This window comes from Neurospora crassa, linkage group I (assembly GCF_000182925.2).
Source record: "Neurospora crassa OR74A linkage group I, whole genome shotgun sequence".
Classification (NCBI taxonomy): domain Eukaryota; kingdom Fungi; phylum Ascomycota; class Sordariomycetes; order Sordariales; family Sordariaceae; genus Neurospora; species Neurospora crassa.
In genome coordinates, this window is record NC_026501.1 from 366395 (window position 1) to 393182 (window position 26788).

Here is a 26788-nt window from a genome sequence, read left to right on the forward strand (position 1 = left end):
CTGAGGGTTAGGCTTGCTGCGCTGATACGACGACCTTTTTCTCGAGGACCCCGAAGAAAGACGATTCCGGCACCCGTTGGAGCGGACAAACGAGACACGGACTTTGGTGGCGTGCCGCTTGGCCTGAGCTCGACGGAGTTTGTGGAGGGACAGACTGAGGGGTTTGCGAAAGACTTCCTCGGCTGCGCGGCGGGCGACACTGGGACTGCGGGAGGGAGAGGAGGTGTTGATCTTGGGCCGACGGTGCGGACTTCCTTTCTAAGCTAAGTTGTATGCAGGCATTGTCGGGCCATTTCTAATCCAAGAGGGGCAGATCCAAGAGGGAATTGTTCAAAGCCGTGGGTAGGTCTGCTGGAAATGACTGACTGGTGATGTGCGGATGTTGTTGTTGTTGTTGTTGTTGTTGTTATTGTTGGACTGGACTTGGGAGAGGGAACACGGAGATAGACAGGAGATGTTGGATCAAGAGGGGAGGGCTGTGGACAGAAGGGGCCAGTCATGCCACTCAGTTGAGGCCATGGAGGGGACGGAAAGAAAGAAGCAGGTTGGATTAAATATAAAGTGCCGCCAGCGGTAGGAGAAGGAGTGATGATGATGATGACGGTTGACAAAGTGAAGGAAGCTTCCCTCGGTCGGTTGCTATCTGATATCCTTGACTCCGGGCGAAGCGTACATTTCCAGCTGGCGCGACCCCTTGCGCAGGAGGAACTCGATGGCGGAGAAGTCTCTCTTGTCGACCTTGATGTTCTTTTCGAACTCGGTTCTAGATTCCGGATTAGCGTCATGTTGTAGGTAGGTCTGAGGGGTGAGTATCTCCAGGAAATCTCACCTAGCAAAGGCCTTGAAGTGAGCCCGGGTGGCTTCCGGCTTTTTGCGGCACTCGCGCAGACACTTGCGGTAGAGTCTGAGGACCTCCTTTTGCAGGCCAGACAAGCGGGCCATGGTGATGCTGTTGTGTGGTATCAGTTCGGTTTATCCCCAAAGCAGCAGTTGCTAAAGATGTTCTAGTTACAAGTTGCGGTGGTGTGGATGGTGTCACAGTCCGACTCCAATGCCCGGTGAAGTTCAAGAATGAAAATTGTTATGACGCAAGACACGGGATTGGCGGAGAGCTCGGCACGGCATCATCACCAGATTAGTCTAATTGTTAGTGCTACGGGTGCTGACACCAACTGAATGGAGACCTCGGCAGAGCTTACCCCGGGGGGCCGAGCGCTAACGTGGAGAGGGGTTCCCGGCCCCGGCATTCTTTTCCATATCTATGAGAACAGACACTGACAATAAAATGGAATGCCAGGTGAACATTGATGAATCTGTAGTCGTTTTTCTTTACCCAAAGTGTTGGCGACTCTTCCTTGATGCTATCGACTTCAAGTTCCTCTTACACGCGTTTCAGGTTGTAGAGTGGGGTACCTAGCCACTAACAGCCCGCCAGCGACCCGTGAACCGGCGGTTGACGGATGGAAGTGGAAGAAGGGAACCGCTGCTCCCCCGCCGCCGATACCCGCAGATGGCCCACTGCGGCAAGTGGAATGCACTATCCACTCCGAGTCCGGGGCACTAGGTAGGTAGCCACTATTCCCCGTAGCCACTACTGGTATTCACTTGTAGTGAGACTAAGTAGACAGCGGGGGAGACGGGACAACGCCGTACTAGGTATCTCCAGCTGGATTATAAATGCCGTCATTGTCACTTCCACTTCTCACTCCTCACTGACTTAAATCCCCTTTCTTCTCACTCACCACCTCACCGCTCATATATACCTAATTGTCCCATCAGTCACAATGGCCTCCTTCACTGCAAGTTATCTCATCCTGACAACAACACCTAAATGTCAAGCTAACAACATCACACCACAGCGCCTTGTCCGCTTCCTCGCCCGCGACGGCCGCACCTACTACGGCGACGCCCTCCTCCCCCAGGGTGTCTCCGACATCCGGGCCGCCAAGCAAGCCCGCCTCATCACCGGCGACATCTTTGGCTCCTACACGGTAACCGACCAAGTGGCCGACATCCGCCTCCTCTTGTCCCCCCTGGCCCCCGAGGACGTCCGCACCATCCGCTGCCTGGGTCTCAACTACGAGCAACACGCCCGTGAAGCCAACATGCCCATCCCCACCTTCCCCGTCCTCTTCTACAAGCCCGTCACCTCGCTCTCGGGCCCCACCGACCCCATCCCCATCTCCCGCATGGCGCAGGAGGGCGAAGGCCTGGACTACGAGTGTGAGCTGGTCGCCATCATTGGCAAGCGCTGCCGCGACGTGTCAGAGGACCAGGCGCTCGATTACGTCCTGGGCTATGCCGTCGGTAACGACGTCAGCCATCGGGATTGGCAGATCAAGCGCGGTGGTGGGCAATGGTCCCTCGGAAAGGGGTTCGATGGGTGGGCGCCGTTTGGTCCGGGTATCGTCAGCAAGGACTTGATCAAAGATCCGCAGACGCTCAAGATTAGCACAAAGTTGAACGGTAAGACGGTGCAGGAGAGCAGCACGGCGGACATGATCTTCTCGGTCAAGAAGACGATTGCCTTTTTGAGCCGGGGGACGACATTGTTGCCGGGTGATGTCATTTGGACTGGAACGTGAGTATTTCCCCATTCCTTGGGGGAAATCGCAGGGGATTGTTGATTGAATGCTAACATATAACAGTCCTCAGGGTGTCGGTATGGGCCGCAAGCCCCAGCTTTGGCTCAAGAATGGTGATGTTGTCGAGGTGGAACTCGAGAAGGTCGGCACTTGCAAGAACAAGGTCGAGTTTGAGGCTTCTGGGCCCGCTTCCAAGCTCTAATATAATGCAGAGGTGGACATAATTGGATACAAGTTGAACATGTTTGCAATGATCACGCGGTATTGCTCCATCATTATCCACACGAACATGAGAATGAACAAAGCAGCTCAACTACTCATTCCATTCATGTCGACTATCGAGCATGTCCCATCCATCTTCTCACTCCCGTCTTTCACACCGCAATATCCATTCAACTCCGAAACACCTCCCCAATCCCAACAACCCTACTATCATTCACCCGTTGACTATCAATGACACCTCCAATGCCCACAGACAAAACAGGATCTATTGTCCCCTTTACCCGAATTGCCCCGCCTGACACTTTCCCCCAATACCCACTCCCGTCCTGAACCAGGTCCCTTTCTAATCCCATCTCCCATGACTAATTCTACCCCGCACTGCTCCTCAGAAACACGCCCACGGCTATACGCAGCTCGATAATCCCATCACAGCGGCGTGAGATGGCTTCGAATGATTTGGTCGTATTCGGTCACAATCCCGATCAATCCTGACATCCTTCCGGACGACCACGCCGACCCCTGCTGTAAATTGAGGAATCCGGGAGACCCATGGGTAGTTTCGAACGTTCTGTCCTGGGAATCCATGGTATCTCTCATTGAGTCGCCGCCGGAAATTGAGGAATTCGGGTAGTTTCGAATGTTCTGTCCTGTTCTGGAGATGCGTGGTGCCGCTCTTTGAGTTCCCGGAAATTGAGGAACTCGGGTAGTTTCGAATGTTCTGTCCAGGTATCTCTCGTTGAGTTCCCATAGATTGAGGAACTCGGGTACCTTATTCTTGAGGTAGCACCAGCTGTTGTACTGGATATAACACACTGGTTGGTGGTCGGTTGGTTGGTCGAGCCCCCGCCGTTTGTGTCGTCTCCGCGTTCAGTTGCGTTGCCGCACAAAACCAAACCCATATCCAGGTGCCGGAATGTTAACCGGCTTCTGTCCATTTCGCCACACGGGGCATGGAACGGAACTTCCCTATGGCTTAGGATCGACTAACCCAGGGCACCCTTTACTCTGGATACAGGTCAGATTGATGGCCATCATGTTGGGGGTGACAAGGCGGAAATACCTGGAGGTAGGTAGCCTCGAGGATTGACTTGTCATAGCACAAGCTCGTGATTGACATTTGCAGATGCCGTCCGTCTGCTAGATTGCTTGGGGGTGCTCTATAAGGTACGGCTTCGTTAGTACAAAGCGATACGTCGTTTTCTGCGATTGTGAGGTACTCACTTTGTTGAGTCCCCCCCCGGAGCAGTGATCAGGTCAGGCAGGCATGATGAGTTTTTGAGAGTGACGAGAAGAGAAGCCCAAAGGGGCAAAAACTTGTTGTCTCGCCTGTGTCCATGTCGACTCAGTTTTTTTTTTTTTTCTCGCCGCGAGTCTATCGAGTTGTCGAGAAAGAGGTTGAACCACGACTGGTTGGCTAGCTTGGTGTGCCAAAGCAACTGAAGTCATGCGTACTGGCCTGGGCCACGTGGAGGTTTGGAGCCCTGTTTGCATTTTCCAATGGCTGTCAAGCTGATTTTGGAGTGGTGCAGGCAAGAGGTCTTGGGTGACGGTTGGTGTTTTGGGAAGGAAGGAGGAGAGAACGAAAACTTGGGGAATGGGTGGTAGCCACCTTTTTATACCTGCGATAAAGCTGTCCTTGCCCTGCTTACCTGTTCATGTTCTCCTCCTTTCTGGAACCCTCTGTACCTTCTGGTGCTGCATCTGGAGTCTGCAGCTTCATCTGCGGCTCATCCTGCGGCTCAGTCTGTCACTGAGTCAACTGAACAAGAGGCATCGAGCCGCCTGTTTTTCATTGCTTGGGGAAGTTGGCGGAATGACTTTTTACATGCATGAATGCTGCCTGGTGCGTTCATCTTGGTCCTACAAGCTTGGAAAAAAGTTGGAAGGCATGCAGTGGCTGTTACTTTGTGCCATCGGTTGTTACATGGCGCTCGACCAACGGAGAAAAGCGAAGTGTCCTCAAGAATTCATCATGGAAAGTTCTTTGACTTGTTCCCGGCATCATTATCTCGCATCTGCTGCTCGATTCTGGTGGCAAACATCCAAACAGTTGCAAGATCGAGGAAGAAAGGCACTGTGCGGTAAAAAGGGGTGAATGGCACCCACCCATCTGGTGTACAAAGGTGGGTACCTATTCACGAGTTCACATCATTCGAAGGCATGTTGAATGCTTTGACCCAAGCAGCCTGCCTTCCCTGTTAACAACTGCCACTTCTGGGAAAGGCCGCTCCCCAGTCACCACATCGACATGATCACGGTCGCCACAATCATTTCCGCTTCTCATATATAGAGGCGATTTCCTTTCCCAGCACTCTCCTGATCAAACGGCAGCAGCAACTAGAAGTTCGATCACGGTTATCAGTCATAGGAACAATGTCGGGCCTCATAATCTACCAACCTACCTAGAAGTATTGTAACCACATGCTGAGCCACACGATTGACGAGCTGAGTACGTCCTGATACAATGCAGTAATATCCAATATGGCATATAGGAGATATCGATTACGAATCAATGAGTTGAGTACCTATCCAAGGAGTGTACGAATTGATGAGGAGGGCAAAGTTCCACCCCGAAGTCCCGGAAACTCAGGTTTATATATATATATATATATATATACATATATATACGACCAGAACCGCCGCCTGCTGTTGCCAACTACCCCGGAGAGGAAGTGTTTGGAAAACGGTCCCGTCCGGGAGCTGCGGAGACTAGCAGTCTCCTACATCGACGAGCGCGTCCCCTTTTCTGTCCGCACAGAGTCGGAGCAACATATCAGAGATATTAACTTCTTCCAAGCACTCTCGGGCCAACCACACTTTACCGGGATGTGCGTATCGAAGTGATACAGACCTGGGTTCTACCCGCTTGGCCCAGCGATAATGAACTAGGTACACTTATTTCTTTCGAACCTCAGATGATGCGTGAATCAGCATAGCCTAGGTAATGGATTCATTGATCCATCTGATGATGATGATCCTGATCGTCCCAGGAAAGAGAGAGAGAGAGAGATAGACCTTCCCTCCCTAGCGGGAAATCTTGCGTCAATGCCCCCTCTCGGATAAAAAAAAAAGCAGAAAGAACGAGAAAAAAATAAAGAAAAACGAAAAGAACAAGATTTTCGTAGTCTATGGTCCGTACGGATCTACATATATGGTTCGTACGTATAACGCTCCTTCCACAATGCTCCCCCCCCTTCAAAGGGTACTACCTTACACCCGTATAGATATTGTACTGATCTAAAGATGTAAACTCCATGGCCACTAATGATACCTACGTATCTGCCTCCATTTCCATACAGGTAGGTACCTTTTATCTCCGGCCTTTTATCAGATCTACCATCAAACCCTCATACCCCTATTCAACAGTATCTATAGGTACCAAAAAAAAAAAAAAGCCGGCTGTACCCCGATGGCGCGGGCTGCAAGCGCTTGCAATAAAAACATTTTCTCTCTGGTGCGGTCAAAGCCCACAGACGACGATGAATGTACAACTCCCCTTTCCCAGGGATGGTAATCACTGCCAGCTCGCCGCGCGCCGGTATGGTGGTCCAGTTCACAGGTGGGCTACCAGCATGCCTGCACAACACGTCATCCACTTGTCAATCCAGGTCTTGGGTGCGGATGTGCACACAAGTGAGAACACAGATCACCACTGTCAACGCCGTCTTCTCGCATTCTGTACTGCCCGTCGAGCCCTCGTTTTCTCCTCCTTCGCCCTAGCCTTCTTCCTCTCCTCTTCCTCCTTCTTCACACTTCGGATCAGGTCCTTGTGGGACCTTAGTACCTTTTGTACTTCGTCCATGTCGATGTCATGTGTGGCAGGGATATTCCATGCCACTCGTCTGCCCAAAGTTGGTGCATACCGGTATTCCATTGCCAGTACCTTTTTCTCACGCAGTAGCAATAGAAGCTGCCAACAGACTTGCCGCGGCAAACAGCGTTGAGGTATACAGAAACGCAACGGACTTTCTATCGAAGTACGTCGCGGACCAAAAAGAAGCCATTGGCAAGAGCAAAGATTTCGTTCTCGAGTACGCCCGAGATGTCAACGCCGAAAGTGATGTAGCCGAGGTGTAACTTCTAGCCACCGTCCACAAAGCGGACTGGACGTCGAGGCCGGCGTCGAAACCGTTCGACGAACACAACTGGGGTAACATCCATCCTTGTAAAGATACCTCTATTACCATCGAATGATACCCGCTGATCCTTAACCCGTGTCCTGGCTTGGAGCCGAACTCATCCTCTTTCATCAACCTATCCCCCCCAAAGAGAAACAACAGTGGACATGATCATCTGATATTCTGTCTTAGTGGATATCCCCAGTGTCATCCGGTGAAATAATCCTGTCAATATCGCCGTCTCATGGAAATCCTTGATTACTCATCCCTTGCCCAGTCGACTTCCATCCGAACTTTGCACACAAAGATTTTCCATGATCTCTCGAGCTATAGTCTAGAGGTATCAAAGTACCAGTTGTAATATACCACTTATGGGACAACGTCAATATTCCTTGTGTCGATACCTCCCGTCCCCATCAGAGGTACTATTCCATCTTCCCGAGGCGTTTGAACAACGTTGATTTACACGAGTAAAATGATAAGTAGGTACGTAGGTATTTTCATGTTGCTGTAGAGACTGCTTGAGCACCTGCAGTCTAGACATTTTGAGAGAGTGGGTCGGGCATGTGCAGGAAGGCTGGTCGCGGATGGATAGGTACCTCTAGGTAGGTATGCAACAAGCCAGGAGATTCGGAGAGATGTCGGTAGGGAGAAGGCCGGAGATCCGCGAAATTACCTACCTACCATCGTGTGTTGGATTAGTTTTCAAGAGATTGCTTCTCTGCTGACGCTTTGGTACCATAGCGGGAAATCTCCCAAAACATCTAGCATAGTAGGGGTTCACTAGGCTAGGTGATTTGACTAGGCTAGGTGAATCACCTAGCCTAGTTGCTCAATAGAGGGCTTTGATTGGTCAATTTGGGTGCCCCCTATAACGATGTGCTGTGTTAGACTTGGAATTTTTTTTTTTTTTTTTTTTTTTTTTCCAGCTGGGCTACTCTTTCCTGGGAAAACTCCAAAGTTCAATTCCTTATATAAATAGAAGTAACGAACCTTCTTATCAATCAATTGGGCTAGTAGCTCAATAGTTCTGTTATTACTTTCTTTCTTCCTATTACCAGTTCAATCCCGCTGGTGGTCGTCTTTTTTCGTGCGAAAAGTTTCGCGCGAAAGTATAAATGCCCTCATCCAGATTTCGGACTTCGAAGTCGAAGTTAAAGACTACTACCAAAGATTATTATTAAAGAACACTACTAAAGACTACTACTAAAGATTATTACTAAAGACCCTTATAGAGGCCTTCTAGAAGGTCCTTATAAGAGTCTTTAGCTTTTGCCATTTTGCACCCAAATTCGACCAATCAGAGCCCTCCATTTTACAACTAGGCTAGGTGGACTGCCTAGGCTAGGCTCACTGTCATGGTTAGAAATTGAACCTAGCCTAGTACCCCCCCTACTATGCTAGATGCTATCCTTATATGCCCGCTGCGGTAGGTAGCGTATTGACCGCCATCAACAAAATTGCCGACAAACGTCGTGCCATGCTACATAACTTGGGATATTGCAATAGTTGAAGAGGGAAGTTGGAGGACTCTGGCCGTGATCAAGTTCATGTGGAAGCAGGTCTCCTGGTACAGGAACTCAACGTTGTACCCTGCCTTCTCTAGCAGCAGCAACAACAATGCAATCCTGGTTCAGACGGGATACCACGATTTGGACCATGTAAGCCTGGCCCGAAACTCCCCGCGATCCCAGAGCAACCGGACGAGGACTTGTAATTCATACACAGAACTACTCAAGAAATTGGACTGTCAATCCGACCCAAACTACAAGGTCCAAGGCTACCTACCTACTTCTTTCGGAACGTTGAACGCAAGACCGCCCCTGTTAGGAGCAATTCTCCGCCGCCAGCTTATGCGGCTGATGACGGTCGGAACTTCTCTGCCATTGAGGAATGAGCTCGCTCGAGGAAATGTGTCTGACGGAGAACCATCTGGGGATAGAAAGCAAAGGTGTTGATGGTCGGCAGTGGTCTCATGGTACCTACCTAGTTGAATCCTTACTTCTCCGCTTCATTTCCCTATTTATAGTTATTTCCGCCCCGTCCCGCAAAAAAAAAAATCAGGGTCCCTGGCCAGAAAGTCGTCGATGGCTGAGCGTGAAGACTGCCTAGGTGCTATCTGTAGGTAGCCAAGCAGGGAGTAGGATGACGAAGCCGAGTCCCTGCCCGTCTTCCAAAGCAGGAGAACCTTCAATGTCCCCGGAAAAGCTTGTAACCTGCGAGTCTCAGAAGAGAGGTTGTTGATGGTCAAACACAAAGGACATGCCAAAGAAAGGGCGTAGTCGAACCACTCAAGTCTTTCTTGAGTTGTATTGAGCCCCAAGAAGCGGCGCTTACCTCTACCTACCTACCAAACACCAATACCTACCTAGGTAACTTCCCCCCAAGAAAGTCACGTTCCGTATTTGAACACGGTTGATGCGCGATGTCTATCTGTTAGCACTGAGAAGTGAACAAGAAATCAAGCCTCAATGGGACGGACCACAGCCGAAAGTCAAAACTTTGAAAGTGAAAGTAAAGTGTTTGCATCAAAGGGCTTCCTCTTCTGCGCTCCCTGGCTACCTACCTACCTAGGTAGTCTATACCACGGTAATACCTAGGTCTCAAAAGATTACATTATCGGCAATTACATAGCGCCTGGATGTATCCGACCGCGCGATCCGGGACCTCATTCGCTCAATTACCTCTAGGTAGGTAGACAACATGCCCTGGCGAAACATGTCAAATCCCAAGCCTCATCGAAAGATTTGCGAAGTGCGCGTTGGGGGATTCCGGCAGGGCCGACATAGATCAAGCGGCGTGCGTGTCGAGAGCCGCCAACGAACGAGCTCACCCCAGAAAAACAAAACCGATGGAGGGTCGAGGTAAACCTTAAGGACACGTACAGGTATAGAGAGATCAAGACACTGAACTCACTGGAGCGATTAGGTACCTAGGTACCTAGGTATCGAGAGGAAGATGGAGCTCCTCGTAGGTAGGTCCCCCTAGAAGTAGGCTTTGACTAAGAGGTCCAGTCCAGTCTCGGTCTATCGAGGCTGCTTCCTTTGTGCCCTTGAATCAGGTAGGTAGGTAGATAGAGATACAGGTGGTAGTTGAGTCGTTTTAGGTCCTTCGCTCTGCTCTGGAAGAGGAATCTGAACCTAACAGCGCTTGTTGTTTACTTTCCCCTTTTACTTTCCCGTTTTACTTTCCCCTTTTCTGCTTTTCCCGGTTTTTTTCTTTCTTCTTTTTTTTTCTTGTTTCCTAGCAGGCGAAGTTTCGATTCTGAAATATAAGGTACCTTCCCTAGGTATCTATGAAGGTCATCGACACTAGGTCCCCAGTAAAACTAAGTACCTACCTAGTAAGTGTACTTTCATCATTTATTAACCCCCCCGTCTCTTTATTCATTCCTTCCTTCCTTCCTTCCTTCCTTTTGGTTACCTAGAGGTAGTAGATGTACTTAACCCCTCTATTCCAAATGCGCAGATACCTACCTTATCTCTTTTGACCAACCAGACCGCGGACAGAACGCCGAGGCAACCAAGGAACCTACCTACCTACCTAGGTACCTACCTACCTATTGGGCTCTTGCTGGTGGTCATTTGAACAGGAAGTTCTTGAGTGTCTAGAGGTAAGTAGTCAGCGGCTCAACTTACACCACGCACTACCACCATCTTTCACCTGAAATTGGTTACGGATTTACGAATACATGAATAGTAAAGTAAATGTTTGTTGGCAAACTACTAACCCTAAGTAGGTACCTAAGGTAGGTACATATAAAGAACACTTACAGAACTCTGAAGCGGTGTTGGTAATAGCAGGCCCCTGCATCGTGGAACACCCCGTGGAACCTGCCTGGGACTGACAAGCATGTGCATCAAACAAACAAACTTTCAACTCTCTTTCCAAGACGAAAGTGTACCTCTACACCAATAACCCATCCATTGGTATTTCCAGTAGCTACCTAGTAGGTAAGTAGGTAAGTAGGTATGTAGAGTTAGAAGAGGTATCTTAACTACCTCTACCTAGGTACCTAGTAACTTCTGTAATAGATGGCTACCTACCTATTATTTGTTTGTTTGTTTGGCACACACACACACAGTTCCCTCCTCCCTTCTCATCCTTGTCACCCCATTCTTCTTTTTAACCCATCTCGTTCGTTCGTTCGTTCGTTCGTTCGTTCGTTCGAGATCGAATCTTGCGATCTTTGCGTTCTTCTCCTCCTCAAGTCTTACCATAACTTCAACTCCTTCCATAGGTAGGTACCTACACATCAGTCCACCACGGCACTCAAGGTATAAGGTCTGTACCAAGTACCTACCCAGAAAACAAAAGTTTTGAGGAAAAAAAAAAAAAAAAAGGTATGCTCACTCGCTTGCATCATACTTATTCCGCTAGCTAGGTAGGTAGGTAGGTAGGTAGGTATCTACATCCTGAAGCAACTCATCCCCTCTCTTTCAGCCTCTTCCATCTTGCTCCTCCTCCTCCTCCTCCTCCTCCTCCTCCATACTCAACTGAGCACTAGGTATCCCGTAGCAAAAAACGTATGTGTAGTAGCAAATATTGTTGTTGTTGTTGTTGTCATGTCGTTTCGTGTCGTTGTGAGCAATAGTATCAGCACCGGTTAGATCGCTCGTGAAATCCATTTTTTCCCCATACCCATTCCAACCTCTCTGCTCTGACTTCATGCCGACCAATTCCAACACAAAACCAGGGCAGTGTGTCCTCCTGCTCACATCCACATCCTCTCCCGCCCATCTCTAGGTTCCATACTTGGAAGGTAGTAATCCTCAAGGACCACTAACCTCCCCCATCGAACCCAACCCGACACATACCCAGCTTCATCTCCTTCCCCACAAGGAACGTCATCAACCCGGTCAATCCCCATGCACTCAGACGATACCTCCACGTCTCAAAGTCGGACAAGGATGACCAAAACCACAAAAAACGAAGCACCGTAATCGTCCGCCATCACTAATTAACCAACACACCACACACCAAACACGTAATCGGTTCCGTCCACGTCTTCGCTCCGCCCCTCGCCACCACATCCGCGCGGAGATCCGTAAACTCCAGGTACGGCGTCCCGTTCATTTCCAGCGTGACAGCAAATAACCCTTCCCATGGTCTTTCCTTGTTGGTTACTTTGGCTCTGGCTCCTCCTCCTCCTCCGGGAGGAGCAGGAGGGGGAACTGAAGCCTTTTTGCGGGGTCGGCCGGGTTTCTTCCGCCCTTCTTCTGTTTTTATTATTTTTGTCGTTGTCGTTGATGTCGTTGTTGTCGTTGATCCTGGTGCGGGGGCGGGAGTGGTAGTTCTGGATGCCTTTGCGCTTGCTGTCCTTGTTCTTCTTGAACGTAATGCTAGTCCGGAGGCGGTCGACTCGTCCTCTGCGGCTTCGGCGTCGGGCGTGTCGTCGGGAGCGACGGGTTTGGCGTCGTCTTCGCTGTCGGGTTTGAGGGCGCGGTTGCCGTTGCTGTTGTTGCTACCGTTGGTGGTTCGCGTGGTGTCCTTCTCAGCTTTAACGTCCACAAAGTCCGGCTGCTGCGTGTCGCCATTTGCTTCCGTCTTGGCTTTGCTTTCCTCCTTCGAGTCGTCCTCGTCCTCCTCTTTCTTGTCCACCTTCTCCTCCTTTACTGGGATGTGAGGCTTGTCGGTGCCGAGTCGCTCGTACGTTGCCCTGAGGGCTTGGTCCTTGATGCATTCTTCGTGTAACCATTTCTTACATGATTCTGAAGAGCAGCCGACTAGCAGTTTGTCAGGGTTCGCTGGAGTGTTGCAGCCGCATACAAGTTCGACGGTCTATGACAGGGTTCTTGTTAGCATCTTTGCATGGAAAGGGTTGAGATGAATGTGACGGCGCATACCGAGAGTTCTTGAGACCGCACATCATAGGCCTGTCGCCAGTACAGACTATCCTGGGTCTCCTCGTCGTTCTCCTCAAACCAGTGCTTTACGATCGCGGGCTCGGTAACGCTGACCACATTGATGATATCCACTGCCAGCCATGTTAGCGCACACACAATTTCTACTCTGACCCGAACCGCTTGTGGCCCACTCACTGTGATTAGACGCTATCAGCTCGCCCGTCCCATGATACGGCTGTCTCCCCTCCACAATCCTTTTCCTATCTCGCGTCTTGGCCGGCAGCTCGTCAGGCCAGTACATCCAGTAAACTCTGGCGAAGACGTGGTGCTCGTCCCTAGCGCGGATTTCGAGAATCCTGGCGACCCACTCGGTGTCCCGCCTTTGTATCGGGGCCGTTGCCTCGTCGTTCGGTCCCTTTTCGCCTTGTTTTGGGTCCTTTTTCTTTATGCTCAGGTCGTTGGCGACATAGATGAAGTTCTCTGCATAGTATTTAACATTATTCACTAGTAGATTATCGTTCAAGTCAGTAAACCGGAAGTTTCTTCTGAGAGAAGAGGGACAGAACAAAGGGCCAAACTCACACACAAAGCTGTTGTACCTCGTCATGTCGGTCCAATCCTTGGCCGGCTCGACCTTGTAGTGTACATCCATGTTCGGGTACGTCTTGAACTTGCCCGACGGATGAAAGGGAGACGGCTGGGAGTGGATCTTGTCCGCTGGGTCGGTGTCCTCGTCGTCGATCGACTCGGCCTTGCCTCCGACCGTGCGTCTGCGCTTCTTGTTCTTCTTCTTCTCTGCCACCAAGGGGTCGACAATGTGGACTTGGAACGGGCATTCGGCTCGGGTGTTATCCTTATCCTCCTTCCGTTCCTGTACCCTGTCCTGGCGGTCGGCATCGGACGCCCTTGGTCTCTTGCGCGAGGAGGCCATTGTTGAGTAGTGTGAGTGTAGTAGAAGAGCAAAGGTTTAGCGAGCTAGGAGCGCCGCGCTTCGGCTAGGGTGGCGATGTCGTGAAGCGCCGGTAGTTGGTGGCGCAAAGGTTGGTGATGACTTGCGACGAAGATGGCGAAGATGCGACAGAAGAGAAGAAGGGTGGGGTCGCGCGTAAAGAAACGACGGATGAAAGATGCGCCTCAGGTTGCGCTACCTCTCCTCTAAGCAGAGACGACAAGTCTGATGTTGTCTAGGTTTCGAGTTGGGCGGCGGCGACGACCTTGGAGAGCGGCCTGAACCTGAAAAAGGTTGAGGTGACGTGGTTGGCTTCGGCTTTGTCGTGCGAGGAGAAACGCGGGCGCGGGCGCGGGCGCGAGGTTGCCGGGTCAAGGTTCGAGCTCCCGTCCTGCAAGGTTCGATGCCGGAAAAAAAAAAGTGGGTGTGAACCTTGGAGAACCTGAAGTACTTCCACTTTGTACTTCAGTTGGAGAAGGCCTGTGTTGTGTTGTGCTATGACTTGTCCCTTTGGCTCACTCACTCAGTCGGCACGCGCGATGGACAACGACAAGTGGTTCAGTTATGGCGGTGGTGGTTGGGAGAAGGAATTGGGAAAGAATCCGCGACCCGCGACTTGTGTTGTGTTGTGTCGACCGTGGTTGACCTTCTTTGTGGATGACGAGGAGGAATGGGGAAAAGGGTCTGGAACTGTCTGCGACTGGACAAAGCTTGACCGGGGGGTGTGCGGGTGGCAGAGGAAAAAAACAAAGCCAAAAAAGCTGGGGGGGCAAGTCTATTGTCAAGTTGAGTCAATTGACCCATAAAGTCTGAATAAAGGGTACCCGACCAAGTCTCTCAGACAAACGCTTATGTAGGTAACAATAAGAGAATTGGATGTTCAATAGCCGTAACAACAAGACAATAGGATGAAAGTGTTTCAATGTGTACAATCCGAGGACTCTATAGTCTGTAAAGTAACCCAACTCTATATTTCAATCCGAGACGGCGTGCATTTACAACGAACATTGCCTATGAACTTCCATTCTACCCAATTCAAATTGGGAATAAAGAATCGTTGCACTCAGCCACGTGATTTACCTAGATCGATGACCATCTGCCGCCAAGGTGAGCTCCAAAGAGGAGAACCTGGGCAGATTCTGAGACCACTATTGGTGGACGGCTACAATAACAGCGAGAAGATGGCCCCAGCTTCCCCGCTTGATAGCACGAACCTGGATTGTGCTATTTTACCCACAATTTGACTGTTGTTGTTGTTGTTGTTTCGTTTGTGTTTGCCCGTTTGGGTCAGTCTTTGCCGCTATTCCCACAAACTTGACTGATATTGTCAACCTAAGAGTCTTCATCATAATCCAGAAAGACAATTGTTTGCCTCAAACTAACTAGAGAAACTTGATAGATTCAGTAATCCACAGCAAAAGTACACAAATACAGATAAGCGACAACATCGTTCAAACCCCCAACACCACACAGACAAGCCAACGCCAGCGCTATGCATATAGCAACCCAAAACTAACCCGACCATCAGATAATCCCACCATAACCCATCATAATCCCCAATATAGCCATATCATCAAACACCATCATCATCATCATGATCACTCCTCATCCTCATCATCATACCTCCCCAAAATCGCCCTACTCGCATCACTCCCTCTCCTATCGTCCGCCAGTCCATCCGCCCCATTTCCGTTGAGCCCATTCTGTCCGTTCATCTTGAACCCCTCAATAATCTCTGCCAACGCCTCTCCCTCCGTCCTCCCCCTCTCCACATTGATAAACCAAATAAACAGCGCCGGCGTGCCCACAATCGCAGCCAAGAACCAAAACGCCGGCCTGATCTCCCCGCTCGCATCGATAATCGCCCCCACAATCGCCGGTCCAAACACGCTCGACCCTTTATCGGTGATAGCATAAAGAGCATAGAAAGCGGCCTCGGATCCGGGCGGGATGAGTTCTCCGTACAAAGAGCGGCAATAGCCTGACAAGCCGCCGAGGACAAACCCGTAGATGGCGGCGAGGGGGTACATCTCCCATGGCTGCTGCAAGCCACCGACGCCCCATGCTTGGACAAAGGGGAGATAGCCCATAAGCCCGTAGAGAGGGATGAGCTCAAAGAGGGCGATGCATGCCAAGATGGTTTGATGGGCTTTGAGGCGGAATTTTCGGGAGATGAAGGACCACGAGAATGCGCCCAAGATGCCCGAGGCGGTGGAAATGACGTTGATCATGCCCAGAGCCCAGGGTTCCATGTGGAGTTGGGTTTTGGCAAAGAGAATGGCGGTCGACGAGGTCGTAGCAATGGCATCCGAAAGCAAGAACCAGCCAGCTAGGAAGAGAACAATGTCCACGAGGCGCCGGGCGAGATGGATGGTGCGGAACAGGGACTTCCAGGCGTAGATGGTGTAGTGGAACAAGGCGCGAATGCCTCCGGTGTTGGATTTGGTGGGTAGGGGAGGTCCCGGACGTGGTCGTAACCACATGGCGGCTGGAATGGTGAAGATGGCCCACCATGCACCGATAACGCAAAGTACAATCCGCTGCGACCAAGTGGTGTTCTTCAGTGTGATCAGAATGGCGATGGCCACGCACTGCAGGAACAAGCCGGCAATGTAGCCGATGCCAATGCCCTTGGCTGAGATCTGCGTGGACAGTTCCAGTTCGCGAGACGTCAACTCCTCGGTCGTCTGAACTCGGGAAAGCGGTTCGCCCTCCTCGTATCTTCGGCTTCCAAGCAAGGCAGTCGTCGAGTTGCGCGTGCTATCCTCCTGGTACTCATCGTCCTCATCATCGCCCTCTTCGGTAGTCGCATACCCTGGCGAGCCATAGTCGCCAACCTGATCGATCTCGGGGTGATGCCTGACCAAAAGCGGCAAGAACGAGTTCAGCAGCACAAAGGAGGCGCCGAACGAGGTATTCGAGATGATGGCCAGCAGAGCACCAATGAGATAAGTGCTCTTGCTAATGAAGATGTAGGCCATCACACACGCGCTGCCAATCCATGCGAAGGCAAGTAGCAGCTTCTTTCGAAAGTTGCCATGGTCCGCGGCGCAACTGATGCTGACGACCAACAAGGCTTGCAGCAGGACGCTGACGCTGAACGTGTACATGGCGAAGCTGGCCGTGTTGATTTCCATGCCCAGTACGTAGACGACACATTGTCCTTCGGCAGAGGTGGTATGCTTGTCGGAGCTGGAACCGCAGGGTTTCGATCGGTCGGAGAGGAGGACGCCATTTTCGCGAGCTAGACTTTCGAGGAGAATTGGGATGAAGGAACCTGTTTTGGGGTGCGTGTAAGTCATGCAGTTCGGGCGATTGTTGTCGGCTCAGTCAATAGGTGCATCAACATACCGATACCTGTCAAAACATGTTGTCGGTCAGCTTTGAAGAGTCAGACGAAAAGATGGAATTGATGATGATAATACTGACCGCAAATAACATAGACCTCAGCAGCAAAGGCATAGGCATACCATCCCGCGAGTTCCTTTTGGCTGGTGGGGCGAGTGTCGTCACCGGGGTATCGTGGGGGAGGCAGGCCGCTGCTGCTGTCGCCGTCAGTGTCGTCGCCGTATGGGTAGGAATCGCTGTTGTCGCCGGCGTTGGCAGGACTCATCCTGCCGGACATGGTGGTGGTGATCCAGTCGGCAAACGAGAGAGTGTCGGATCGCTCGTCGTCGGCTTCGAAGCACGACGAAGTGTACGAGTAGAAGGATCGCTTGGAGGCCTTGGACGCGTAGGATGCGTAGGATGAACGGGAAAAGAGTCGCGGAGCTGGTGGCGGTCGGAGAGATTCGTCCTCCCACTGGATGTCAGGTCCATTGTAGACGTGGTTCACGTTGTTGTTGTGCCGTGGTGTCATTGCGCTGTACTTTAGTTGTACGCTAGGGCCCGTTGCAGGGCATTGATAGGCGTACAGTGGGTACCATTTAAAAACGCACAACCCCGAAATTTTGGCCATTTTTTCCCCAACCCTGGGAATGACCACCTGGCTTCTAAAGTCTCTGGCAACCACAATTCTTAATAAAAATGGCCAAAACTCGTTAGAGGGGTACTTTAGAAAGCGGGGAATCTTCTGATCTATTTTTAATATTTAGTATACCATCCCTTGGCCTCCCTCACCGCCCGGACTCTAGCAGGCATACTATTAATGAGGCGATTTACAACATCGATTTTAAAGTCCAACCAAACTATAGTAGCCACCTCCTATAGTAAATCCAATGACTTCTCGTTCTTTAGCATCGTCGAAAGTTCTGGGCATCTTTCAATAATCCTTTCTTTTAGTAAAGACCATAGATTCTCAATCGGATTAAGATCGGGTAAGTAAGGTAGCCATAACAAAACCTTAAACCCCATCTCCGCTAACCACTCCTTTAACAACTTCGAAGTATAAATAGGGGTATTATTTTATATAAAGGTAATATAAAGCTCTATTAACCCTAGAAGCTCTTCCTCCAAAATTTACTTATAAATTCGGGCAATTATACCTCCTTTTTTAGTATCGGGGTCTCCGTAGTAGATAATGAAATCACTCTTCACCCTATAACGAATTATACCCTAAAATATTTAAGATTAGCGAAATAACTTATACTTCGGTTGAACGAAGGAAGGATCTATAATTAATAAGCTTTAAATGGAAAAAAATAGTTAACTTTTGGGCGAAATATTTAAAAATAAAAATAAAGAATTATATTTACCCTTAGGACGAAAAACCTATTTTCGCTATCCTCCACCTCCTTTCTCAATTATAAACTCATCCGTAAAAAGAACCGTCCTCCAAAAGGATAAGGGACGATCCTCATACTCTAAAGACCAAGCATATCTTAATGCAGCATATTTATTAGAAAAATATAGCCTTGTAGTTGCAAGATGGTGACTAATCTTCCACTTCTTGAGGTTGTTCGTGAGGCAGCCCCTCTTAACGTAAGGGCATGCTTTTTTTCGCAAACTCTCGATTTGAATGAAGGGCTCTTTAGCAATAACAACTAGAATCCGTCTTTTATCGTACTCATTTAGGAGTAGTAGTCGTCCACAGCCAGGTTTAGAGATACCATAGTCTTAAGCAGTAAAACGGCGAACTACGCCTCGGACGTAGGAGATAGACACTCCCTTGTATTTAGCTACATCCTTAGCGGAGGTTCCTGCAGAGTAGCTAGTATAAATCCGATTCCTCTTCCGGGGAGTAGAGTACTTGAATTTTGCCTTTTTAATAGGGCTGGAGGTAATGGGGGCCATTTAAACAAAGAGGGTGGTTTTTGGTGTTTTAGTCAAAGTCGAAAAAAAGGCGGGGTTGTGCGTTTTTAAATGGTACCCACTGTAGCACTCTCGTCACCTTCAGTGAGGTGCGTGGACCACCCTGGGGCTGTGAGCAAATCAAGGGCCTTGCTTCGCCCGAGTCCGGCAGGCGGTGTGGATCCCCCCCGCTAAGGTATGTATCGTACAGGGCAGGTACAACTGCAGGTACCGCTGTCTGCCTTGCCAGTCCCAGCAACCCAAACACAGCAAAAACAACCCTCCGTCCAGGAACTTGAATTGGAAATGCACGATTCGCTTTTTTGTACCTCTGAATCTTCCAGGTCGAACCTCGCAAAATCAGGTCCAGCTTCCTTTTCGTTTGCTGACCAGTCGAGAGTCGCAAGGTCGGACACTCAATAGCGAACACCAGAGTCGGCGCGTTGGTGGCTGAATGAGGAAAGCGGGGGCGCTTAAAGTCCGAGTTGTCGTAAGGTATTCAATCGGAAACAGGTGTCTCGGAGGACAATGGACTCATGGAGATGATAACGGATGGCGGTAGGTCGAAGTGGTGGTCGAATGAGCTGCGATAAGTTGAGTACCACCTATAGTATAAGTAGAATAACTTTTGGAAAATGTTCAACAGGCGAAAGAAGAGCAGATAATGGTATTATAGGAATTGTATCAAAAGTCAAGGATAGCAGCTGAGTCTTGCTTTCCTGCTTCGATCAAAGCACTTCGGTCCGTTGGAGGAGCCCTTTCAGACTTTCAGGGCGCAAAGGGCGCAAAGGGCGGCTCGGTGACTGATCACCCTGACTTAGTTCACATTCCCAGTCTTCTCAAACAAGAAAATCGCGAGAAGGGACCAAGACCCATACTATTCAAGACATTATAGCTTGAAATAGTACAAGAAGAGGAGTGGCACCGCCAGGTTTTTAAAGAGTTGAGAGGGGAGAAAGAAGAACCCTTCAAGTCCGCATGAGCAGATCGACTCTTGGCATTAAGGGTCAACTTCCCCTCCTTCAGTTGTAGTGTACATAGCTTACAGACAGGACCCTACCTACCTTTGACCACCCAAGTCGGTGATGCCCAAATACCAAAGCACAGACTGAAGTGTGATGAAGCTGCAAACTGACGGCATTCCGAACCCCCAAAAAAGCAGGGTCCAAGGCACCGAAGAGGAGTGGCTAAAAAAAAGTTGGTCTCCTTTTTCTTGGTTTTGGGGTCCTGGAGCTGGAAAGCAGTGCAGTGCATGAACGGGAAGTGGGGATGGGATGGATGGGATGGCCTCCACCCACTGAGTGAATGGCTCGGAGACCGGCATCATCCCTAGGAGGTTTGTTTTCGCCGTAGGGCTGCTGATCAGTTACCGGATGAGAGGGGGGGGTTGCTATGCAGACAAGCTCATTCCCAAATGTTTGCTCTGTGCGTGCGTGACTGGAACGCAACGCTTTCCAAGGACGAATGGAATTTTGTAACTGGTGTTATCGCTACCGTCGGTACCGTCCTCTCTGCTTTTGCGGGCCGGCGCGGTTGGGGAGGAGGTCCGTCCGGTCTCGGTGTTCCGGCCTTCGGTGTGAAAGGGTAGGTAGGTAGTGAAGGTGCCGTCGGTACCAGATTTGCTTCAAAGAGTGTGACGAAGGACAAGACATTTTCTACTTATGGAATGAAGTGAAGATGTTGAAAAAGACACCATTGCCAGCTCTTGGCTGACGGCAGACCACCTAACTACAACCTACATAACAATCATAAAACATCTCTGTTAATGCTCCCGCATGTCGGTTGTTTGGAGCGTCACATTGAATCCTGTTTAGTTGCAAATCTGGGTGTTAGTCACCGCCAAGACATCCATCCATCCATCCCAACTCCCAAATTCAAGAAGTGTGATGAATATTAGGGGACAGCAGCTTACTGTCAAAATCCCCAAACCACAAAATCTATCCAAAAGCTGTCCCCAAGAAGGCCAAACGAAGACAAAAAATGGGTATTTGGTATAACAAAAACTGGCCTTCCTCCCCCTCCTTCTCAGCTCTCCAATTCAAAACGCGCACATTCACTTCAGCTCAGCTCAGCTCAGCTCAGCCCCAGTCCCCCGCATGCCGAGCGCCGAGCCAAATCTCCACCCCATCCTGTCGGGCATCTCTCCCTCACTCAATGACCCGGACCGTCCCCAACATGCGAAACCTCAGTCTCATGCCCCTTTGGCTTTCCAAAAATCTTCCACTTCAACTTATCCGCCAAACTGTGCTGTCTTTCGTGGGTACCATGATGATGATGATGGTGATCACCACTAACACCAGGTATACCACCCCCCGTCCCCCTGTCCACCACCGCGGCAGGAGCCTTGTGACTACTACCGTTACCAGTACCAGCCGGAGAGACGTGACGCTCGTTACCGGCGCCGCCCCGACCGGTGTGGTAGTTCTCCGTCTCTTGGGAGTGGCGGATGGCGGCGTCGGGAATGATGTCCTTGTCGGCGCGACGGTGGGGGGTGACGCCTGCGTCGCCTATGTTTGCTGCGCCTGTTTTTGTTTTTTCAAAGGTATGTTAATGATAAGTACTGAAAAGATAATGGTGATGGTGATGGTGAAATTGCGCTAGGCTGGCTGGCTGGGCTGGGCTGGGGGAAGTTGGGGGAATGGGATAGGGAACAAAAACAGCGCTAGCGGGTTTCGGTGATTGGTCTTATCGCTGCTCTCTCTGAAAGGAGATCTTGGCAAACGTGGGACAAGAACTCGCTTCCTTCAATCTTTCACATGGATCCCCTTGACGCTTTCGAGCTTTCGCGAGCGCGCTGGGTTCAGTGGGCTGGTCTAGCTGGGCTTGGCTGGTGATAAGGGAATTGTATGTAGGTTGAGATAAGCGGTTGAATGGGTGATTGACATCACACCACCCGGTCGCTTTCAGGTTCCCATCTCTTTGTCTTTTCGTCGTTGTCGCGAAGGGGGTTGGTGATAGGTAGAGGTATGGAGGGAAGGCAGAAGTGGAATGGAATGCCTTACCTCCGCGACCGGTGCTGAACGCTCCATCTCCGTGGCTGCCTTCAGAGCCTGCTCTAACGACTTCTCCGTCAACGTACTTGGTGTCGTCGGGGTTGATGTTGCCGGCGCCGCCACGGCCGTGGGATACTTCGGGTCCTGCCATTGTGGTTTTGATGTCTGTCGTCGGTGCTCGCAAATGTGGAAAGCGAAAAGTCCGTCGTAGAATGTTCAATTTCTGTATGATTTGTCGATCTTTCGAGGTAGTTATTGACGGGAAGTGCGGGAACGTGATATCAATCGAGTCGGACGATGCCGTCTTTATAAAACATTGAACATTTTGCGCTGATCATCCGAGTCCGTTCACGGCTCACGCAGCCACACGAACGCACCCCGCGCAGCCAACCACATGCATTCACGTCTGAGAAGATGTTCTCGAAAGGGGCTTCTCTGCGTGGTGATTAGCTAGGATACCTCGAGGATACTTATCAGTGGTCAATTCTAGATCGCCCGAATCTGCACTATACACTACATCATCGATCCCAAAATGGTGTTCCCTAACCGATATCTCCCTTGTGATGGGCGGCACACCCGGATTCCCTGCAATTCCCTGCCAAGATGTCGAAACCGAACAGTGGCAACCACTCAGCATCGCCCGTCGCAACGCGGAACACCAAACACCATTACGTTTTATCTCTAGACCCCGAATCTTTCTGGTGATGGTGGATTGGGGCCCGTCTGGATTTCCTCCAGTACACAAGTGAACGTGTGTTGCTGAAGACAGAGATGCAAAAGTTGCATGGAGGCTGTGAGAGCTGAATTGAGCAATGCAGGTGCACCCCACGTTGCTTGGAAGGACTCGTCTTTTCGATGTAGACGGGAGGTAAGGTACTTTAGCATTTGACATCACCCGGTACTTCGTTCTTTCCTAACATTCATGCTTTCAATTCACATCTATGGTGATGAGTCTGGTCGGATTAGGAAAGGTACCCCATTGATAGCAGCCCTCCCGCAGTCGGTACAGGACGATTCGACCCTTCCGATTTCGCTTGCTGCGGTTCAGCTGGAGGTCACTGATAAGATAAGAGCTTCTCCAAGTCTCCGCTGTCTGTGTCTGCCGCCTCATTATTCGCAGCTTTGAAAGATGCAACCACACGCCTCGATCGTCAACATGTCGATTTCTCTTCCATTGGACCTATCCTATCATGCACCACTACAACGAATGCTACGTTTTCAACCAATCTAAATCGATTTGCCTCGTTACAGAAGCACTATGGAGACGATGACGAAGCAAAAGGATTGGCTCTTGCCGTACAGAGGGCGACACTCAAGGTCTCCTCCCTTATCACCATGATACCTAATCGTACTTAGGTATTCAGCTGTGCCTTGGTTCGATTCTTCTAAAGCTGAACGGGCTGACGCTGGCCCTTCATGTTGGGTATCAAGGATCATTCCAGGCAGCCAATCAACTAGGGTTCGTCAAGGCTGACTACCTACTTTCCCCTCATTTCAACCCGCGGGTTCGATTCCAACGTCCTGACAACCTCAACAACTGTCCCTGAACACCTCAGCTATCCCATCAACAGATTCAACAAAAGGCCACTCTTCTCTTTGGAGAGTACGGCTCTTGCTGCTAGACGGGAGCAGCGCAACAGAAGCCGACGATCGACCGCTGGCCATCCCCGCATATCACTACAAAACTGAGCTTGAGACTGCGTACCATGTCAACCAGATTGTGCGCCGTGTGCAATGGCAATTTCACCGGGCTGCTTGTTATCAACAGGCGCATACCTCATCATCAGTCCGTTGCCGGTTTCAGGCGATCCGCTGAGGAAGGATGCTATATTTGCCGTTCTGTTTCCGTCAAGCTTCAAGACATGGTCTCCGATGGTGAGGATAAGGATGAGGATGAGGATGAGGATGATGATCATGATTATTACACCGAGTTCACGTGGTATTTACCTATGCCTACGGCTGAAAGACGTTCAGTCTATGGTCCCTACACAGAGCATGGGCATCTCTCCATCCGGTTCATGAAGTCGCATCTGATCATCTTGTTCAGGCTCATAAGTACAGCAAGTAAGTCTAGGCCGCATTCTGACAAAACGAACCAAAACCAGGGTGAGGAGACCGTGCAAGTAATAACACTTCACTAATATAGGTCCGGATGCGCCGATCCGTTCTGTTGATCCTGGTGCCAGTCTTACTGATCAAGCAGTCATGGAAACTGCAAGATCCTGGCTTAAAAAATGTCGCCAAAACCACGAATTATGTGGACCAGTTGATCCTGCCTTTAACCCTACAAGGCTCATCTACATTCACGACGAGTCCTCGGTACAGCTCATTGAAACCAAGAAAGAGGTAAAGAGTCATGCTTATGTCGCTTTCTCACACTGCTGGGGGAAATCCGAGGCTCTCAAACTACTTCAAGACGACCTAGACAAAGGGACGAGAGGCAACATCGAAGAACTACGTTCACTCATTCAAGTTCAAAGTTTACCGACCAGTTATCGGGAGGCAATCTCTGTCAGCCTAGCACTTGGATTTCGACACATTTGGATTGATTCACTGTGCATCATACAGAATAGCCGCGATGATTGGGCCAAAGAGTCCGCCATGATGCAGGACGTGTATGCCAACAGTTCTCTCAATCTTTGCGCTTCAGCTGCGGCAGATTCTTCCAAGGCGAGCTTCCAGCGCAGAGATCTAGGTGTATATGTGCCATTGAAAATTGAACCCCGATGGACTGGTATCCTCGATGGCGATCACAAGAAAGGCAAGCCTGGTCCACTTCCATCATACCTCCATCGGATCAAACCAAAACTTGTGATTTATGGCATGCACGAGATGGAGATAAACAACTCACCTCTCAATCTACGCGCTTGGGTTGTGCAGGAACGCATTCTATCAAGACGTCATCTCTTCATGACCAATCACCAGCTCTGGTGGGAATGCCGCGATACCCTTGCTAGCGAAGCGTTTCCAGCAGGGAACCCCGAGAGTTTCAATGAAGAACACGAAGAAGACAGGGTTCAATACTATGCGTTAAACCCTCCTGGACAGCACTCTCCCCATCACGGAGCGGTACTGGATGGTTCTCTGGTAGGCCAAACGGACCGTACTAGAGGCAGGCCTGCCCGGCATCCACCGTATAAACAACTGTCAGAGGATAAAATGACCTATCTATGGAACTGTCTCGTCAGGCATTACTCCTGGTGTGATTTGACCTATCCTCATGATAAGTTACCCGCGTTGTCAGGGCTTGCACAGATGTTCAGCGTCATACGAGGCCCAGGCTTCTCTCTTGACGGCTTCTCTCTTGACGGAAACTCTTATCTTGCCGGCATTTGGCGACCTGAATTACGAAGAGGATTATGTTGGAAATCATGCTCTAGGGGGCAATTTCGCTCGCACCGGCCTGATCCCTACCGTGCCCCTTCCTGGTCTTGGGCGTCGGTAGAGGGCCCAGTCACGGCGGCAGTCTCATGGGCAAGACCTTTTTTCTGCGTAGTGGATGCCAAGGTACTTCACGAGGACGAACGGTATAAGGCTGGTACGGTAAAGGGCGGCATTTTGCACCTGAGGTCCCGTCTACTTGGACCTCTCAGCATCAGGGACGGAAAGTCATCATATTCAGGCCTAACAATAAGTCCCTCCCAACAGGTAGATAGCTGTGTCAGGGAGGCCATTGACGCTGCGGAATGGGAAATATCTTGGGATGAAGGTTATGTGAATCTCAAAAAGTATTGCATCAGCTACCTTGATAAGCTTCCACATACTGTGCATCAGGACGGAATCGTCAAGGGTACAGACGCAGTGCGGAAGATGGTCTGGCTCGAGGATCTGGCCGAAGAACCGCGCATTCGGCTTTTTATGGTCTTCATTACTAGATGTACAGACCGCTATAGCCATCGTGTCCGATCTACTGGAATTAACGAATACGTTAACGGCTTAATGCTTTGTCAAGTCGTCAACACCTCCGGACTCGAAGGCGTCGATGAAGGTGTGGTTTTTCAGCGTGTAGGGTACTTTACAAAGCGGGGGACGATTCACCGCGAGGTGCTAGATCTCATTCCGGAGAGAACTATCGCCATTATATAAGCACAGATAGGCAGAATTAGACAGGTTTCTTCATAGGTCGATGGATATCTTGTAGCATCAATTCATCTGCCTCTTTTCCTTGCTCGAAAGATGCCTTGTATCATTGGCGGAGTAGGAACGGTTTCAGAGACTCGTTCAGTCGGCTCGCGCTCGCCTCACCATCGCAACAGAGGGCATCTGTCCACAATGCTTGACGGCACTCGATTTTGAACTAACGTCAGCAAGTCTCCAAGTCACCACTAGCCAAGGACATGTGTCCTCAATTTTCTCTACGCAAGGAATACAAGAAGCTTTTATCACACAGTGTCTGCCCAGTCCATGTCATGTCATGCTGCAACAACCAGGCGAATTCTAGTCGACACCTCATTCCCTCCTTGACCACCGCAAATCCAACCTGCACTCTATCAAACATCTCCAGAACACACCAACGATAAACACCCCTTTCAGAAATCTCAGCAACCAGCAATTACCGGAAACCTGACAAAAAACGCAAAGTGACCAACATAAAGCCTACTACCAGTGAAAAAATTCCGCATGTCTGGTCATATCCAATCCATGGCGCTACATAACCCCACGACCGCCAAAGATTATTCAACACGAAAGAAAATAAAGGCGCGATGACCGAGTGGCCTAAGGTGTTTGACTCGAACTAGCGTCGAGGTCCTATCAAATCTCTTCGGAGGCGCAGGTTCAAATCCTGCTCGCGTCGTTTGAAATTCTCTTTTTTTTGCAGCTTTTGACGATGTTGTTTTGGGGGTGT

General features: G+C 50.2%; 6 protein-coding genes and 1 non-coding gene across 9 annotated transcripts; 3 read left to right on the forward strand and 4 right to left on the reverse strand.

The window, feature by feature from the left end:
• Window positions 1-520: 520 nt before the first annotated feature.
• Window positions 521-1069, reverse strand: NCU07507. 2 transcript variants are annotated; one of them, XM_011394881.1, is made up of 3 exons: window positions 1013-1069; window positions 830-949; window positions 521-763 (listed from the first exon to the last, which is right to left on the reverse strand). In XM_011394881.1, exons 2-3 carry the CDS (start codon window positions 940-942, stop codon window positions 640-642), a joined length of 237 nt encoding a protein of 78 aa, XP_011393183.1. In that variant the 5' UTR covers window positions 943-949; window positions 1013-1069; the 3' UTR covers window positions 521-639. The 2 variants fall into 2 exon arrangements, with proteins under 2 accessions (XP_011393183.1, XP_011393184.1); XM_011394882.1 differs by having other exon boundaries at window positions 830-1069.
• Window positions 1070-1580: 511 nt separating this feature from the next.
• Window positions 1581-2919, forward strand: NCU07506. Of its 2 annotated transcripts, none has more exons than XM_011394879.1 (3): window positions 1581-1649; window positions 1860-2581; window positions 2649-2904. In XM_011394879.1, exons 2-3 carry the CDS (start codon window positions 2106-2108, stop codon window positions 2785-2787), a joined length of 615 nt encoding a protein of 204 aa, XP_011393181.1. In that variant the 5' UTR covers window positions 1581-1649; window positions 1860-2105; the 3' UTR covers window positions 2788-2904. The 2 variants fall into 2 exon arrangements, with proteins under 2 accessions (XP_011393181.1, XP_011393182.1); XM_011394880.1 differs by having other exon boundaries at window positions 1611-1799; window positions 2649-2919.
• Window positions 2920-11270: 8351 nt separating this feature from the next.
• On the reverse strand, window positions 11271-14431 carry NCU07505 (mito ribosomal protein L18). Its single transcript, XM_959959.3, has 4 exons — window positions 13354-14431; window positions 12967-13275; window positions 12772-12902; window positions 11271-12706 (listed from the first exon to the last, which is right to left on the reverse strand). The coding sequence occupies exons 1-4, from the start codon at window positions 13700-13702 to the stop codon at window positions 11882-11884; spliced, it is 1614 nt and encodes a 537-aa protein (XP_965052.2). The 5' UTR covers window positions 13703-14431; the 3' UTR covers window positions 11271-11881.
• Window positions 14432-15023: 592 nt separating this feature from the next.
• On the reverse strand, window positions 15024-17678 carry NCU07504 (major facilitator superfamily transporter protein MFS1; the record flags this gene model as incomplete). Its single annotated transcript, XM_959958.3, has 3 exons — window positions 15024-16997; window positions 17072-17077; window positions 17150-17678. The coding sequence occupies 3 exons, from the start codon at window positions 17676-17678 to the stop codon at window positions 15319-15321; spliced, it is 2214 nt and encodes a 737-aa protein (XP_965051.3). The 3' UTR covers window positions 15024-15318.
• Window positions 17679-20544: 2866 nt separating this feature from the next.
• Window positions 20545-22367, reverse strand: NCU07503 (hypothetical protein). Its single transcript, XM_959957.2, has 2 exons — window positions 21952-22367; window positions 20545-21471 (listed from the first exon to the last, which is right to left on the reverse strand). Exons 1-2 carry the CDS (start codon window positions 22091-22093, stop codon window positions 21101-21103), a joined length of 513 nt encoding a protein of 170 aa, XP_965050.1. The 5' UTR covers window positions 22094-22367; the 3' UTR covers window positions 20545-21100.
• A 102-nt stretch (window positions 22368-22469) lies between these two features.
• On the forward strand, window positions 22470-26107 carry NCU07502 (hypothetical protein). The gene is made up of 2 exons (XM_959956.2): window positions 22470-24006; window positions 24089-26107. Exons 1-2 carry the CDS (start codon window positions 23649-23651, stop codon window positions 26026-26028), a joined length of 2298 nt encoding a protein of 765 aa, XP_965049.2. The 5' UTR covers window positions 22470-23648; the 3' UTR covers window positions 26029-26107.
• A 532-nt stretch (window positions 26108-26639) lies between these two features.
• NCU15004 lies at window positions 26640-26737 on the forward strand. The gene has a single exon. It is a non-coding gene; the product is annotated as a tRNA-Ser (tRNA).
• Window positions 26738-26788: the final 51 nt, after the last annotated feature.